The 14,592-nt window shown below is 41.1% G+C and overlaps 2 protein-coding genes and 1 pseudogene across 15 annotated transcripts in view; all 3 read right to left on the reverse strand.

Moving 5' to 3' along the window:
* The window catches only part of HDAC8 (histone deacetylase 8), a 244,573-nt gene extending 233,850 nt beyond the window's left edge, over nt 1-10,723 (reverse strand). For 6 of the 9 annotated variants that reach the window (XR_014239575.1, XM_082377328.1, XM_082377330.1 and 3 more), the window contains exons 1-3: nt 5,273-10,723; nt 4,550-4,602; nt 1,853-1,983 (exon numbers count right to left, since the gene is read on the reverse strand). Coding sequence is in view for 7 of the 9 variants with exons in the window: in XM_082377328.1 (XP_082233454.1) it covers nt 1,853-1,983; nt 4,550-4,602; nt 5,273-5,497 (409 nt within the window). In the remaining 2 variants the exon portion in view is untranslated. The remainder of the gene's footprint in view (nt 1-1,852; nt 1,984-4,549; nt 4,603-5,272) is intronic. The other 3 variants (XR_014239576.1, XM_082377329.1, XM_082377333.1) reach the window with 3 other exon arrangements.
* The window catches only part of LOC309620587 (histone-binding protein RBBP4 pseudogene), a 258,370-nt pseudogene that overhangs the window by 183,236 nt on the left and 60,542 nt on the right, over nt 1-14,592 (reverse strand). The gene's annotated exons all lie outside the window — the stretch shown is intronic.
* Nucleotides 10,834-14,592, reverse strand: part of PHKA1 (phosphorylase kinase regulatory subunit alpha 1) — a 141,532-nt gene continuing 137,773 nt past the window's right edge. For all 5 annotated transcript variants that reach the window (XM_082377048.1, XM_082377046.1, XM_082377045.1 and 2 more), the window contains one exon: nt 10,834-13,442. In XM_082377048.1, the coding sequence (XP_082233174.1) occupies nt 13,269-13,442 (174 nt within the window). In that variant the 3' untranslated portion in view covers nt 10,834-13,268. The remainder of the gene's footprint in view (nt 13,443-14,592) is intronic.

Below are 14,592 nucleotides of genomic sequence, written 5' to 3' on the forward strand. Positions count from 1 at the left end.
TCTTGGAATTCCTAAATGATGAGTTATAGATGTGTCTTGGTCATATTAATGAGGTAACTTGTGGACCACATCTAAGGATGGGGGTTGGTTGCCAGTAGAATTATGAGGGTTGGAACTATCAGTTCCACCCCCCTGACCTCCTGTGTGAGGCGAGAGGAACTGGTGATTGAGTTTGTAAAAAATGAATAAACAGAAACTTCAATTAAATAGTCAGGAGACCAGAAGGGGGAGCTCTCACACCCGGAAAGATAACCAAGTTTAACAAGAAGAAAGACTTCTCTTCTTTCCTAGCAAGGACTCAGTCAATGAGAAGCCATGGACTCTTTTTTTTTTTTTTTTTTTAAACCATAGCTCTCCCAAGTTCCTTTCCCTCTCTGTAAAAGTGTTCTCCTTCCCTTGCCATGGCTTGCCATGGTTGCAGACCCCAAATTGCAATTCTCTGCTGATCCCAAACAAACCCATCTTTGATGGAGAAATATCTGGCAGCCTACTTGTTTAGGTCAACAAGTTTAATCACCAATTGGCCAATGACTTAATCATTCATGCCTATGTAATGAAGCCTCCATAAAAACCCCAAAGGAGAGGGTTTGGAGAGCTTCTGGGTTGGTGAACACGTAGAGATTTGGGGAGAGTGGCACACCTGGAGAGGGCATGGAAACTCCACGCCCTTTCCCCATACCTTGCCTTTATGCACCTCTTCCATCTGGCTGTTCCTGAGTTATATCCTTTAATGATTAACTGGTAATCTAGTGAACATATGGGTTTCCTGGGTTCTGTGAGCCGCTCTAGCAAATTAATTAAATCCAAGGAGGGGGTCATGGGAATATCTGATTTATAGAGAGTCGGACAGAAGTACAGGTAACAACATGGACTTGTGCTTGGCATTCTGAGTTGGTGAGGTTGCTAGAACCTCCAATTTGCAGCCTGTCAGTCAGAGCACAGGTAACAGCTTGGGTTTGCAATTGATGTCTGACGTGGAGAGAAGTCTTGTGGGACTGAGCACTTCACCTGTGGAATCTGATGCTCTCTCTGGGTAGAGAGTGTCAGAACTGAGTTGAATTGTAGGACACCAAGCTGGTGTCCTGAGCATTGTTTGGTGGTGTGGGGGGAAATTCCCCCCTCCACACATTGGAATTGGGTCCAGTACCCTATTAGGAGGAGTAGGTTGAGGTATGACAACAACATACCCTACCAGAAAGCTATTGTGCTAACATCAGCTCCAAATGAGAGCTAAACGCCTTCAATGTCGGGGAAGGAATTCTTTAGTATTAAAGCTAGAAAGACTAAACCTTGAAGATTAGTCACATCCTATAGATGGAGAAACTGAGGACTGAGAGGTGATATGTCATATCTGTGATGACACAGAGCCAGGTCTGGGACCCCCTGGTGTCTTAAGCCTGCACCCCCGCCCTACACACACACCTCCAGTCCAATGTTCTTCTACTAAATCATGCTGTTTCTCTAGACTATCCTATTGGCCACTTATGGTTTTTAAAAATGCAGCTGTTTAATGAGAGATAAGGTATCAAACTTAGCAAGAACATAAATATACACTGAAGTTAAAATATAAGGTCACAGGACAGTTAAATCAGTGTACATACAGCCAGACCCAATCTGGGCACTGCTATTAGGGTGCCAAGCAACTGAAAGGTTTTCCTCCATTTGATCCAGCATTAATTTTGCTCAACTCATATGGGAGTGTGGTTAAACAAAGAAATTAATATTGTGGTTAACATATTAGTTGTTAATTTAAAAGTATTAAAGACCATCATGCAAGTTACAAAAGATTAAGTAGTTATGATCTATAGATGGAGGTCATCTATCTCCCATCATTGCCTAGTAATGACTTTACCTAGTCCATATTCTATGGAGTCTGGATGATCATCATCTCCTTCTTGGCTGACCTCCTGGAGATGCTGCAGATAGGCATCGGTGTGGAAAGTGGCCATCTCCTCCATGGAGGCCACTTTGGGCTTAACTATCCTAATAATAACAGGGAACAAAGAAAGGTGAGTGAGTCAGATCCAAAGTATGCCAGAACCTGGAAGCAGGAGCCAGTAGTTGGAGCAAAAATACAACTTCCAGCTTCTGGTTCCAGGAGGCTGAAGCAATAAACACGTTCTGTTCCTCCACTGCAATACAGTCTTCATTTCCTCACATCTACGTGGTGACTCCATTAAAAAGGGGTGAGAGGATAGATATCTCCCTTGAGTTTATAGGCAGGTTAAAAAAAAAGAGTTATTATATTTAAGTTAAATAATCAGGTATTAGACAAATTTTGCTCTGTGAGTTACAACTTTCATGACAAACCAGTAGGAAGAGATATTTTCATTTGAATCAGTTTTCCTAATTGGGCAAATACAATCCTTTCAACTATATTTTTACTTTAATAGGCAGCTGTATTGTCGTGAATTTTGAATTTGGAGTCAGAGAACTGGCTTCCCGTCCTAATTACCAGCTCTATAACCTCAGATAAGCTGACTGTTCTGTAGTTCAGTTTCCTCATCTATAAAGTGGGGATATCTTATGGGACTTAGGTGAAGATTAAATGATAACATACATAAAAATGCTTTGTGGATAACTGTCATTATTATTAATATTAAAGGATAAAACAATAGGCAACCAAAAAATGTGAAAGTTTCTATAATTGGTCCCTCACATCTGCCTCTGAGAGGAAGGAGAGAAGGAACAAATAGGCTGGAACTGGGCTTTGCTCAGAAGCTCTCAACCCACTGTTCACAAGAAGTGAAAACAGGAGTGACGGAGAGAATACAGGGTGCTAAGCTAACAACAGGACTTAACCACCTCTAACTTCTAGCTGCCTAGTCCCCATATCCTCTTCCTGACTCTGCCACTGCCACTACTGCTCTCGAGCCCTCACCACTCAAAGGGTGGTCTATGGACCAGCAGCAGCATCACCTGGGAGCTTGTTAGAAAGGCAGAATTTCAGCCTCCCCTCAGACCTACTGAATCAGAATTTGTACTTCAGTGCTCACTTCAGCAGCACATATACTAAAATTGGAATGATACAGAGATTAGCAAGGCCCCTATGCAAGGATGACACTCAAATTTGTGAAACATTCCATATATTTTGGATTGGGAGTTTGGGCTTAGCAGATGCAAACTATTATATAGAAAATGGAGAGACAACAAGGTCCTTTGTATAGCACAGGGAACTATATTCAATATCCTGTGATAAACCATAATGGAAAAGAATATGAAAAAGAATATATATATATCTAAATCACTTTGCTGTACACCAGAAACTAAGCAAGATTGTAAATCAACTATACAATTAAAAAAAAAGAATTTGTGTTTTAACAAGGTGATTCATTTGCACATTCAAGTTTAAAAAGCATGACCCAGGCCACAGGGAGGCATTAGTGTTTTTTTTGCTTGCTGAAGGGGAACATGCCCATGAGTTTCTCCTCAATTAATATGGTTATACAGGCTACTACCATCACCAAGCAAGCTCAGCCTCAAAAAGTAAATATATATAGCCAAGATCCAAGGAGTCTTGCTTCTTCTTCAAGAAAACATGTCTACACCCTCAGAAGTGATAACTCTGCCCATTACAATAAAAATTTTACAGTTTCTTGTACCATGTTTCCCAGCCCTAATTGCTCCCTCTTTTAATACCCTTCCTCTTCCTTAACAAATCCTTACTGAAAGCCTCCCTACTTAACAGCAAGGAAATTAGACAGTTTTGCTTTCCTTTGATTTCTTGTTTGTCAAAGTAATTTTTTGAACTGTTAAATAACTTTAATGGAAAGCATGTAGTTTTTCTGTTTACCAAACATATGGGTTAAAAAACAGTTGAAAAACATTCATAAAGAAGATATTCAATAAATGATTTCGTTAATAATAAGGATAAAATTTACACTACCTTCTGGGAGATAAATGAAGCATATCACGCTAGCCATCATAGACAGATGCTCACCCAATTGGCCAGAAAATGTCACAAATAATCCTACAAGTGTCAGGGTTATAATATTTACTCTTATAATGACAAACAGCAAGTTCATTTTTTTGTTTTGTTTTAAAGAAGCACTTAGCTCTGTGCTGAGTTATGGCCTTGGTTCCAGGAGTTTCCTTTGGTCTTGACTGTCTCCAGGCTCATCATTAAAGTTTAGTGGTGGTAATGGTGTATCTAAAAGTCTTAAGTTGAACCCATACTCTCAGATCTGGCTTAGGAAAGACAAAAAACAAACAACCCCAAAACCAGAACACCTCCTAGCTGAACATCTTTTTTTCTATCAGATAGGTTTTAGTACCCAAATGTACTCACCCCGAAACCTCCACAAAACACCTATCCCTAGGATACTTCCCTCCCAGCAATAAAGTCCTATTTCTTAACTGCTTCATGCACTTTTTTCGAGTTTTCTTAATTCTTCAAGAGCTTTTATTAGGTTACAGGCAGATTACCAACACTGTGAATCACAAAAAACTTTTAAAAAAGGACCATTCTCTCCCTAATTAGCCCCACTGTGAAGCAGGAAGTTAAGGCTATGAACACCTGGGTTCAGGGCTCTGTTCAAGCACAACTTACCTCATTTGCTTATGCAGTGCATATGCTTCAATCAAGGAATGTACCATACTGGCCTAAAAACATCAGCAAAAAAGGAAGAAAAAAAAGGCAGAAAATAGTCTCAAATATTTAATTCAGAGAAATCCCATCGACTTCATCATCCTGAACAAAGGAACTAACTTTTAACTCCCCTCCCTTCTTTTTACTTAACAGTTACAAAGCACTTTAGACGATACAAAGTATCTAAATCGCTAAGGAGAAAGCTATCGGGCCTTACGGAGGTGGTGGAACACTTTTCTCCTGCAGCTTCCCCTCCCTTCTTTTTACTTAACAGTTTAACTCCCCTCCCTTCTTTTTACTTAACAGTTACAAAGCACTTTAGACGATACAAAGTATCTAAATCGCTAAGGAGAAAGCTATCGGGCCTTACGGAGGTGGTGGAACACTTTTCTCCTGCAGCTTCTTCTCCACTTCGGGGATCCCCGACAGTAGAGACACCATCCCCTCCATGCCATCCCCTCCCCCGCACCTCCACCCCACCCCCACCTGTCCATTGGACGCCCCGCTGCGCTCTCAGGAAACTCTCTAAGGGAACACTTCCTCCATCACCTGGTACAGCCGCCCAAATTTCTGCTGAAGATTTCCCCCAGCCCTGTATCCTCTTCGCTTGCTAATGCCCTCCCGTCCACCGGCCCCCCACCCACACCCCCAAAACCCACGGTCTTTCATCCCAACCTTTCTTACCCGTTTGGGGACTTTGGCCAGGGAGTCGCACATGCTAACATACTCGGGACTGTAAATGTAAACCGGGGGCAGCGACTGCCCACCGTCCGCCGGTTCCTCCGGCTCCTCCATCTTCCACTTACAGCCGTTCCGGAGCCACCGTCCGGATCCGGCTTTTTTCGGACTCAGCCCGGGCTCCGGTTCCTGCTCCTCTGATCGGCCGCAGCGGTGCTCCCTGGTCAACATTCCCTCCTAGTTTCGAGATCGCCGGTGACACTGTCCCTGCTCCCCATCCAATTGAAGGAATGCATGGGCCTTCTCAGGCCAGAACCCCTACATTTAGTGACTACAATTCAAAAACGGAGGTCGGCAGATATAAAAGCCCAAATAACTGCCAATTAGGATCGATATTTTATAGCACAAATAAGCACAGTCAAAACTAACCATTGTTGCCCTACGGGGCCATTTGAGATGAAGTCAGACCAGCTTCAGAGCATGCTGGGAGATGTAGTTTCGAGGGATTTGAGTAGCGGAAGGAAGAGTCGGGGCTAATTACTAAAATAGCCGCGAATTTCAGTTTTAGCGCTAAAAAAAAAAAAAAAAGGATCAGCGTCAACGCTTTATGAATTGTCTCAATCTGCAAACACACCCATATAAATATCTAAAGACAGACACAGTGTGGCCACTAAGAGCCCAGCACCACCCAACACATCAGACGGGCTCTTTTTGGTGGGGGATTAATTAATGGTACAAACTGTTTGAAAAGTTTACACAGTCAATTCTGTGCCGCAACTTAGTTCACTGCTTTTCATCATTAACTATCCATGTCCATATAAGAGTTAACAATCTCAATAATTTACTCTGGCAAAGCTGGTACCACTTTCCCAAGATGCTGGCTGGTACTCTGTAAATTGCTTCATAGATTCCAGTCAAGCAATGATGTCAAATCACTCCTTGAAAATTCACTTGGAGTTAAGTGTGTAAGCAGATACTTTCAGTGATGTTTGGAAACTGCAGCTCTTCTTCCTTCCCTCCTTTTTTTCTCTGCAGCTATACAAGGGTTAGGGAAATATTTTAGGTTTAGTGTGAGGGTTCACATTAAAGAGTATCCTGGAACAGTTTCAGAATTACCATCAGTATTTCCAGGTTCCTGGGGGCCCCTATGATTTGATGCAAACTAGCCAATGCCCAAGGCCCCAACTCTCACATCAAAATGAATTGACCTCTCAGACAATCCAACATTCTAGTTTGCTTTTTTCCCCCTACTCTTTAAACAGTTATGGAGTATTGTGATATGCACTTGGATATACTATCTCATTTCATCCTTGCAACAGTCCTATAAAGGAGGTTGTAATACACCCATTTTACAGATGCAGTTTAGAGAAAATAACTGTTCAAAGTCACACACACAAACAGAAAAGCAGGAATTCAAAACCAGGTCTGCCTGACACTGAAGTTTTTGAACATTCCCTTTGCTATATAAACTTGATTCCTCCAGGATGACTCTGTGTTAAATCTAACTTTGTTCAACCCTCCATTTAGTATCCCCTCAATACTTAGTATTCTGGATTTTTTTTTTCTCCTGTGATGTGTTTCTTTAGCTAGAATGTAAGCTCTCATGCTTCTTTTGCATCTTCCCATAGCAACTAGCTCAAAGTTCTGCCATCATTCAATCATTCATCAAACTTTATCTGACATCAACTAAGTGTACAGTACAGCTGAGGATTCAATCCTCAAGATGAATTACAGTCTGATCTCTGCTCTCAGTGAATTTGCATTCTTGTAGATGAGACGGATACACAAGAAGCAGAGTCAGATAATGAATGTAGGATGCTTGTTTAATAACCAAGCATTAAGTACTTAATAACTGGTACTTAGTAAATGGCAACTAGGGTTCTTATTCAGTGACATCTGAGAGGGTCCTAGTGGATAGATGGGATTTTACCTGGTGAAGAAGGGAGCCAGGGGAGGGCATGCTGACTAGAATCAACAGCATAAGCAAAAAGAAAAAGGAGAACATTTCTAGGCTAGTTTAGTTGAAGGGGCTGGCTCATGAAGTGTTTTGAATACTAGACTAAAGAGAATAGACTTCATCCTGTGGGAAATGGGGAGACATTTAAACAGAAATCTTAAAAGATTTCTACAGTAGTAGTGTGTAGGGAAGATTAGCTATTGAAAGACTACAGGCAGTGAGAGTGCTGCAATGGATCAGATAAGAAATAATGATCATTTATGGTTTTGTTTTGTTTTTTTGTTCTTCTTTTTTTCTTTTGGCTGTGCCGCGTGGCATGCGGGATCCTGACCAGGGTTAGAACTCATGCCCCCTGCAGTGGAAGCATGGAGTCCTAACCACTGGACCGCCAGGGAATTCCAAAGCGATGATGATGTAAACTAGGGAGGGTAGGGGCAATGGAAACAGAGAGGGAGAAACAATGCACAGGGTAGGTTCAACAGGACTTCCTTACTACTAGTACTTGAATATTGGTGAGAGCAGATGGAGAAGAGTTATTGAAAATTCTTAAAGTCTGTTTGAAGAGAAGGCCAGCAGTATCAATATAAGGAAGAGGGAAATGAGAAGGAAGAACTCAGACGGTAGGGCAGGTGCTTAACCCAGTTTATTTCCCCACATAGATAAGAGATAGCTAAAGTCACAACAGTGGTTGAGATAGTCAAGGGAACATGGCTGTCTCCGCTGCGATGTCTAATCATCATATCTAACTTAACATTTTCAAACCAAACTCCTGATTTTCCTATCCAAGTCTTTGCCACCCCTTCCCCATCTTTCATAGCTCAGTAGAGATACCAACGTCTATCCAGTTGCCTAAGCCAGAAACCTGGGAGTTATTTGTATTCCCTCCTTTTCTCTCACTCCCAAATCTAATCCATCAATTTCCATTGGTTTCACCTCCAAGACGTGTCTTAACTACCTCCACTTCTCTCCTCTGCACTGCCGCCACCCCAGTCCTGGCACTGTCATCTCTCACTTGGACTTCCTGCAACACCTAGCTGGCTTCTACTTCCACTCTTGTTGACTTACAATCCATTCTTTTTGTAGCCGCAGAGTGAGCTTCTTAAAAAATGTAAATCAGATCATGTCACTTTTTAAAACCTGCCCCACGCCATGGTGAGAATCTTTGAGCTAGGAAGAAGAGAGTGATTTGGAGGAATGCCGTTTGCGGGAGTTGGGAGAGAAAGATGCCAAAAAGGAGACAAAAAAAGGAATAGTTGGGTGAGAACTAGTACAGTTTCACAGAAATCAAGGGATGAGAGGGTTACAAGAAGGGAGAGGTAGTAACAATGTCATGTATTGCAAAAGGGTCAGAAACCCCTTTTGCCATTAGGGGTTCACTGGTGCTCTATGAAAAACACACGAGGCAAGGGAGGAAGCCAGATTGCAAGGGGTTAATGAGTGAAGCCAATGCTGTCAAGTGTAACTTCCTTTTTGAAGAAATTTGATTGTGAAAGGAAGGCATTATTATAGTATATCAACCTAGGGGGATGTCAGAGCCCAGGAATATTTTTTAGAATAAGAGAGAAATGCACATGTTTACAGAGGGGAAGGAGTCTATGGGGCTGTAGGAGTTGACTAAAAGGTGAGATCATGACAAGTTGGCAATATAAGGAGGAAACAGGACTTGTCAAGGGCTTTCATGGATAGACAGTGGAGGAAGAGGGCAGGATACAGACTGGCCAACTGAGACTCTAAAATCTGGACTCTGTTTGATGTGAAAATTGATTTTTCCATGTGTTCTTTCAGTTCTAGCAACAGGTAGCTGAACACTTCAACATGGGGAGCATTGCTTTTAAACTGGAAACAGTATCCTCATTTGGCATACAATGTGGCAAGATGATTCAACTATGGAAAAAGATAAATTGTTGCACAAGGATCTGCAACAGCAAATCCCACAGGGAGGCTGCACACTTATTCATGATTAAGATAGAGCACAAACCATGCCACAGGTCCCAACCTCAACTTTCCACAAGCTTAATACCCATATGATCCTTAACTTGGGAAGAAAACCTTTCTCAAAGCACCAGCTTTGCAGTCAGAGGACTTGAAGTCCGAGGAAATAGGTTGAATCTTGGCTCCAAAGTTTACTAGTGTGGTGACCCTGGACAAGTTCCTGGCCTCACTTTCCTTAGCCATTTTTGCTAAAGGTAGTTTTTGAACCAGCAAGGTCAGGATGGGCTATGCCACTTCTTTTGATGATCTCCTCTGCCTTCACTTGCTGGCAGAAGCAGGCAGAACGGAAAGCAAACACATTAAGAAGTCACCGCCCCTCTGGCCACCTTCTTTGTGCATTTTACAATATGCCCACTGATATCTCAACTGTAGTGAACCAACTGACCCTTGTTTTCACATCACTTCCTAATGTCTTTTCCTTGGAGAGTGTCATTGTTGAGAATGTGAACTCTATAGAGTCAAACTGCTTGGGCTCAGATCCCAGCTCTACCACTTTCTGGCTGTCTGATTTTCAACAATTTGCTTATAATGCTTAGCGCCTCAGTTCCCTCATATGGAAGATGGGGATTACAACAGTAACTAACTCACATGGTGACTGTGAAAACAGAATAAGATGGTCCATACCAAGTGCCTGTATAACAATGTCTGGCATTTGGTAAGCACTCAAATATTGATTATCATTTGTTTTAAGAGCTATTATGCCAAATATTCCTTAATTTGGGGGAAAGTCTCCACCCCATTGTTATCCTCACTCACATACCGCTACTGCAAAAGTACTGTTACTGGTTTGAGAACAGGTCCTTTGCTTTTAGGCCTAGCCTTAAAAGAAATCAGACTTCTGCTAAATAGAGGGTGACCATACCATTCAAACTGGGACACTTTTGAGTGACAGAGAGTGCTATTAATAATTATGCCAGGACAACAGGCATAAACGGGGACTGTCCTGGGCAAACCAAGACCTAAGGTCACTCAAGTTTAATAGGAAATGAAGACTAAATGTGGAAGACACTATATTTATCTCCATTGCATTAGTACAGGTACTAGGTATTTGGTAAGTAGAAAAGGGTCAGAGTAAGAATAACTTTGGACCCATCAGCTGCATAAAATTCTCAGAATGTAGTATAACCTAATTAACCAGGATGGTACTGCAGAGGCTGTTCATCCTTGCTGGATAAACCCTCTCTTGTTACGCAAAAGGCTAATGAGTAGCAGAACAAGATTCTGCTGAATATTTATAACACTTAGGAGAACGAACTGTTTTTAGGTACCCTCCAGTTGTGCAGGAGCACCACCTGCATACAATTATAATGCTGACCAAAAATTAGTCTTATTCATTCATCAGAACAGGTTCCCGACAGATGTCAATAAGCTAGTTTGAATTCAGTGAGCCTAGTTTGAGCAGTCATGCACTTGAATGATAAAACTGCATTTCTTTACATATATTACATACCATATTATATAATGTATAATATATGATTTATGTGTTAATATTATTCTACTTTGACCCAGTTATGAGCTTTGACTGTACTGCATAATTAGAGTATGTAAAATAGAGCCATGAAATAAACTCCAATCACAGAAACACATATAAAGTTTTGCACATTGGCACCAGACATGATTTAATTGGAAATTCTAATTTTTTATTCTATTTTCAAAACATAAGTGCTTAAAAAGTGTCCAATGTTGTTTTTTTAGTACCACATGCTTAAAATGAACAAAATATGAATCAAGATTTCTAAACAGTTGCTTTAAAAGTGAAGTAGCTGTGTATGGGAAGCATAGTGATAGATAACTTCATAAACCCAGAGAAATGTAGCCATCAGGGTCAGTTCAGGTAAATCTCTGTGGGAGGGAGTGGTGGCTTTCAACTGTGCCACTCCAGATGTACTCTCTGTGACTGGGGTACATTTGCAGCTAGTGAAAAGATAGTTTCAGAACAGGGTGTAAATTTTCTTTATATGTGACCAGAAAATCACGTAATCAGAAAGCTACTTACTGTGTGTTTCCATTTCCTATAAAAGAGGTACTGAAAAGTTTGGCCATCCTTTCTATGTTTCCACTATCTGTTTTCTATCACCCTACTATGCTCATTTATTCATGTGTACTCATAATATTGTCACTGGTTCTGTTACAGTTATTTAGAGAGTCCCACATCCCCATTCTTGGAGAAAAACCTGAAAAAATCTGAAGGAAAATAGGGGATTGAAGTAGGAAGTTATCTGAGTGCAAACAGGGAAATTAGTAGAGTCTTGACAGGAAAAGGAAAATGCTATGGACTGAATGTTCGCATCCCTCCAAAATTCATATCTTGAAGCCTTAATCCCCAGTGTGAAGGTATTTGGAGGTGGGAGCCTTTGGGAGGTAATCAGGTAGAGTCCCCATGGTAGGATTAGTGCCCTGAGAAAAAGAGGAAGAGCCGAGAGCTGACTCTCTCTGTGCCATGTGAGGATACAGCAAGAAGGCAGCTATCTACAAACCAGAAAGAGGGCCCTCACCAGACACTGAATCTGCTGGTACTTTGATCTTATATCTCTCAGCCTTCAGAACTGTGAGAAATAAATGTTTGCTCTTTAAGCCACCCTTTCTATGGTATTTTGTTATAGTGGCCTGGAACTGACTAAGACAGAAAGTTAGGAGAAGCATTCTTCACTGGGCTACCTAAACATGAGACTAGGAAAGAGGACTCAAGGAATTCTCCACTATCTTTTGCGTGTCAGCCTAAGGCCATAGTCACACCCCTCTCCCACACACAACACTCATATTTACATACTTAACTCAGTTTGTCAAATGTAGATAAAGATAGATATACAGACATGTCAAAACTACTTAACATTCAGAAAAATTCCCACGTATGCTTAGACACACATACAAATGCAGGTGTTTACGAGAGACAGATACATGCCTGCAGATATCAAGATATACATAGATATGAACACTAGAATCAGGAAGTAAAAATGTAAGTGAATGAGTTTAAAAGTAGATAGGAGGGCAGGGAGTTAGAGGGGATGGATGCTATAGAGAGTGAATAGGTGAGTGAGACAGAGACCAGGTGAGCACAAAGAAAGAGTGCTCAGTAAAGCAGCTATAGACTGGACTGCTATATTCCTGTTCGCCAAAGACAGAGGCTTCGATTATTCTCTGTGTTGTGTGCTGGCCCTCTCTTCAGAGCCATGGATTAGTGTACAAGGCTCTCTTCAGGGCACTAACCCATCTCTAATTCCTTCTCTGTTCCCTAGGTGTAAGACTCTACCCAGACATCTTCTCTTCTGCCCCCCTCCTTTCTGGAATTGGGCTCCTGGCTCCATTTCTCTGGGTTATTCTGCATTTTCTACTACAAATACATCTTTGAGTACCAGCAATCTTCATAAAATGTGATTTTAAGTGTTAATACTGAAATCCTTAAATATACACACTGCACTTGCATTTTTTTGATATTTCACCAAAGGGAGAGTAAGAATTATGTGTGCCGATATAGAGAAGGCAAAAGCAGAGACAGTAAGTTCTGCACAGAAAGGAGTTCATCATTCAGTGTGAGGCAGCATGTGAGTAAAGAAGAAAACCATGATCTGGTACTCTTTTCCCAAGAAAAGGCACTTAGGATAGATATTTCCAATTTATAGCAGCATAAAGTCCAACAATTTAGGGTTTACTCACTTGAAATAATGTTCCAAAGCACCCACCACTCATTCACACAATGAACCAAACATAAGAAAAATCAAACTTTAGGAATAAGTTATTATTAACACCTGCTCCCCAAACAGGAGTTAGAAAACTAAGTTTGTAACAGATCTAGAGAATAAAAACACATGCAAACTTTTATGAACCATGAAAGAATTAAGGCCCGCACTGAAAAGCCTGGGTGAGCAGATGCCTCCAGGCAAGGGTTCACATCTTCTACACCAGTTAGTTTATCAGAAAAGTTCGCTCTTCTTGGGAGGGATGGGTTGGAAAGGGGCATGGTTGGGAGTGATCAGGCCATCACATTTCAGTTCCATGCACAATGAGGCAGGAGCCAGCTGTCAAAAGGCTCCCAGCAGCCAGGGCCTAGAGGCCTCACTGCATGGCACAGATGCTGTGAGGCAGGAACTCCTGCACGTAGGTGGCAGCTGCCTTGGAGAGGTAGGTCATGGTGCCAAACCTGCCACTGGGTGCACTGTCATACAGAAGAGTACAGATGCCAGATGCAGAATCCTTTGCCAACATGGTATCATCTGCGCCGAGGGTTTTCTGTTTGGTTTTTAAGGGTGGGAGAACACAGGGGAAAGGAAAAATTACTAATCCTACTAATTAAAGTCCTGATTAGAATAACTCAGAGCCTCCTCCCCATCACCAACTAGTTGGATCTTAGGCTGTTTAGACAGGAAGGGATCAGGGTTATGCACAAAATGGTGACTATGAGTTTCTATATATGCATTTTTCACTAGAGCCTAAAATCACATGAAATTATTTTTAAAGCATTAATTGTTTCGAATTTTTGAAAGTTAAATATAATAGGTAATTAGAGTTGTGTTTGTTAAAGAGTCAAATGTTAATACTTACAAATCACCCTAGAGGGACTTTGGTCTGAATCCTTCTAGTACCACTGATTTCAGCATGTATTATTTTATCTTGCATTTCATCATTATTTCTATCTAAGTCGACTTAATTCAAATAGACCTCAAGCTTTCCAATCTAGAGTCTATGCCTAAAAGGGATCACATTTTCTGCTACAACGAACTAAGAGCAATCAGAATATTTAAAATTAGGACTGTCCTAGAAAATCCTTGAAAAGTCCTAGAGAAACTTCTAATTTCCTTTGCATTCCCCCCCAGGGCCTAATAGAATGAAACACTGATTACATGTTTTGGAGACTGTTCTATTTACAGCAGTGCATGTCCTTCACTTTATGTGTTCCTACTCTTAATCTAGGAAACCTTTGGAAAGCTTTCAATAGTTTGCATTTTTAAAATGTGCTTAATTTCCTGCAATAAGATTTATTAAGAAAATAAGGAAATGTAGAATTAAAAGTTTCACTTTAATATTTTCCTACAGGTAAGAGAGAAAAGCAAAACCAAAACAAAACCAAAATCAAATCTTCTCTTTTCCTTAATAGTCCAGAAAGGATATACCACCCAATAGTTTCTTATTAAGTCCTTATCGCTACAAAAAGTAGTGTGATAAAAGTAGTCTGAAATATGACGAAAAGCATAAAAGTCTCCTGAGTTCCAGGCAACTTTACCATGTAACACAACCACAAAACTCATGGTAAAAGACAGAGGTCATCCCGCAGCTTACTTCTTTTACAGATAGAGCTCAGAGCCACTACGAAGGGGGCCTAGAAAAGAGCTATGAGGAAGAGGACACAAGAAAGTGACCTTGGCTTCTTGAAGAGCTCTGA

This window comes from Balaenoptera borealis (genome assembly GCF_965194805.1).
Source record: "Balaenoptera borealis genome assembly, chromosome: X".
Classification (NCBI taxonomy): Eukaryota; Metazoa; Chordata; class Mammalia; order Artiodactyla; family Balaenopteridae; genus Balaenoptera; species Balaenoptera borealis.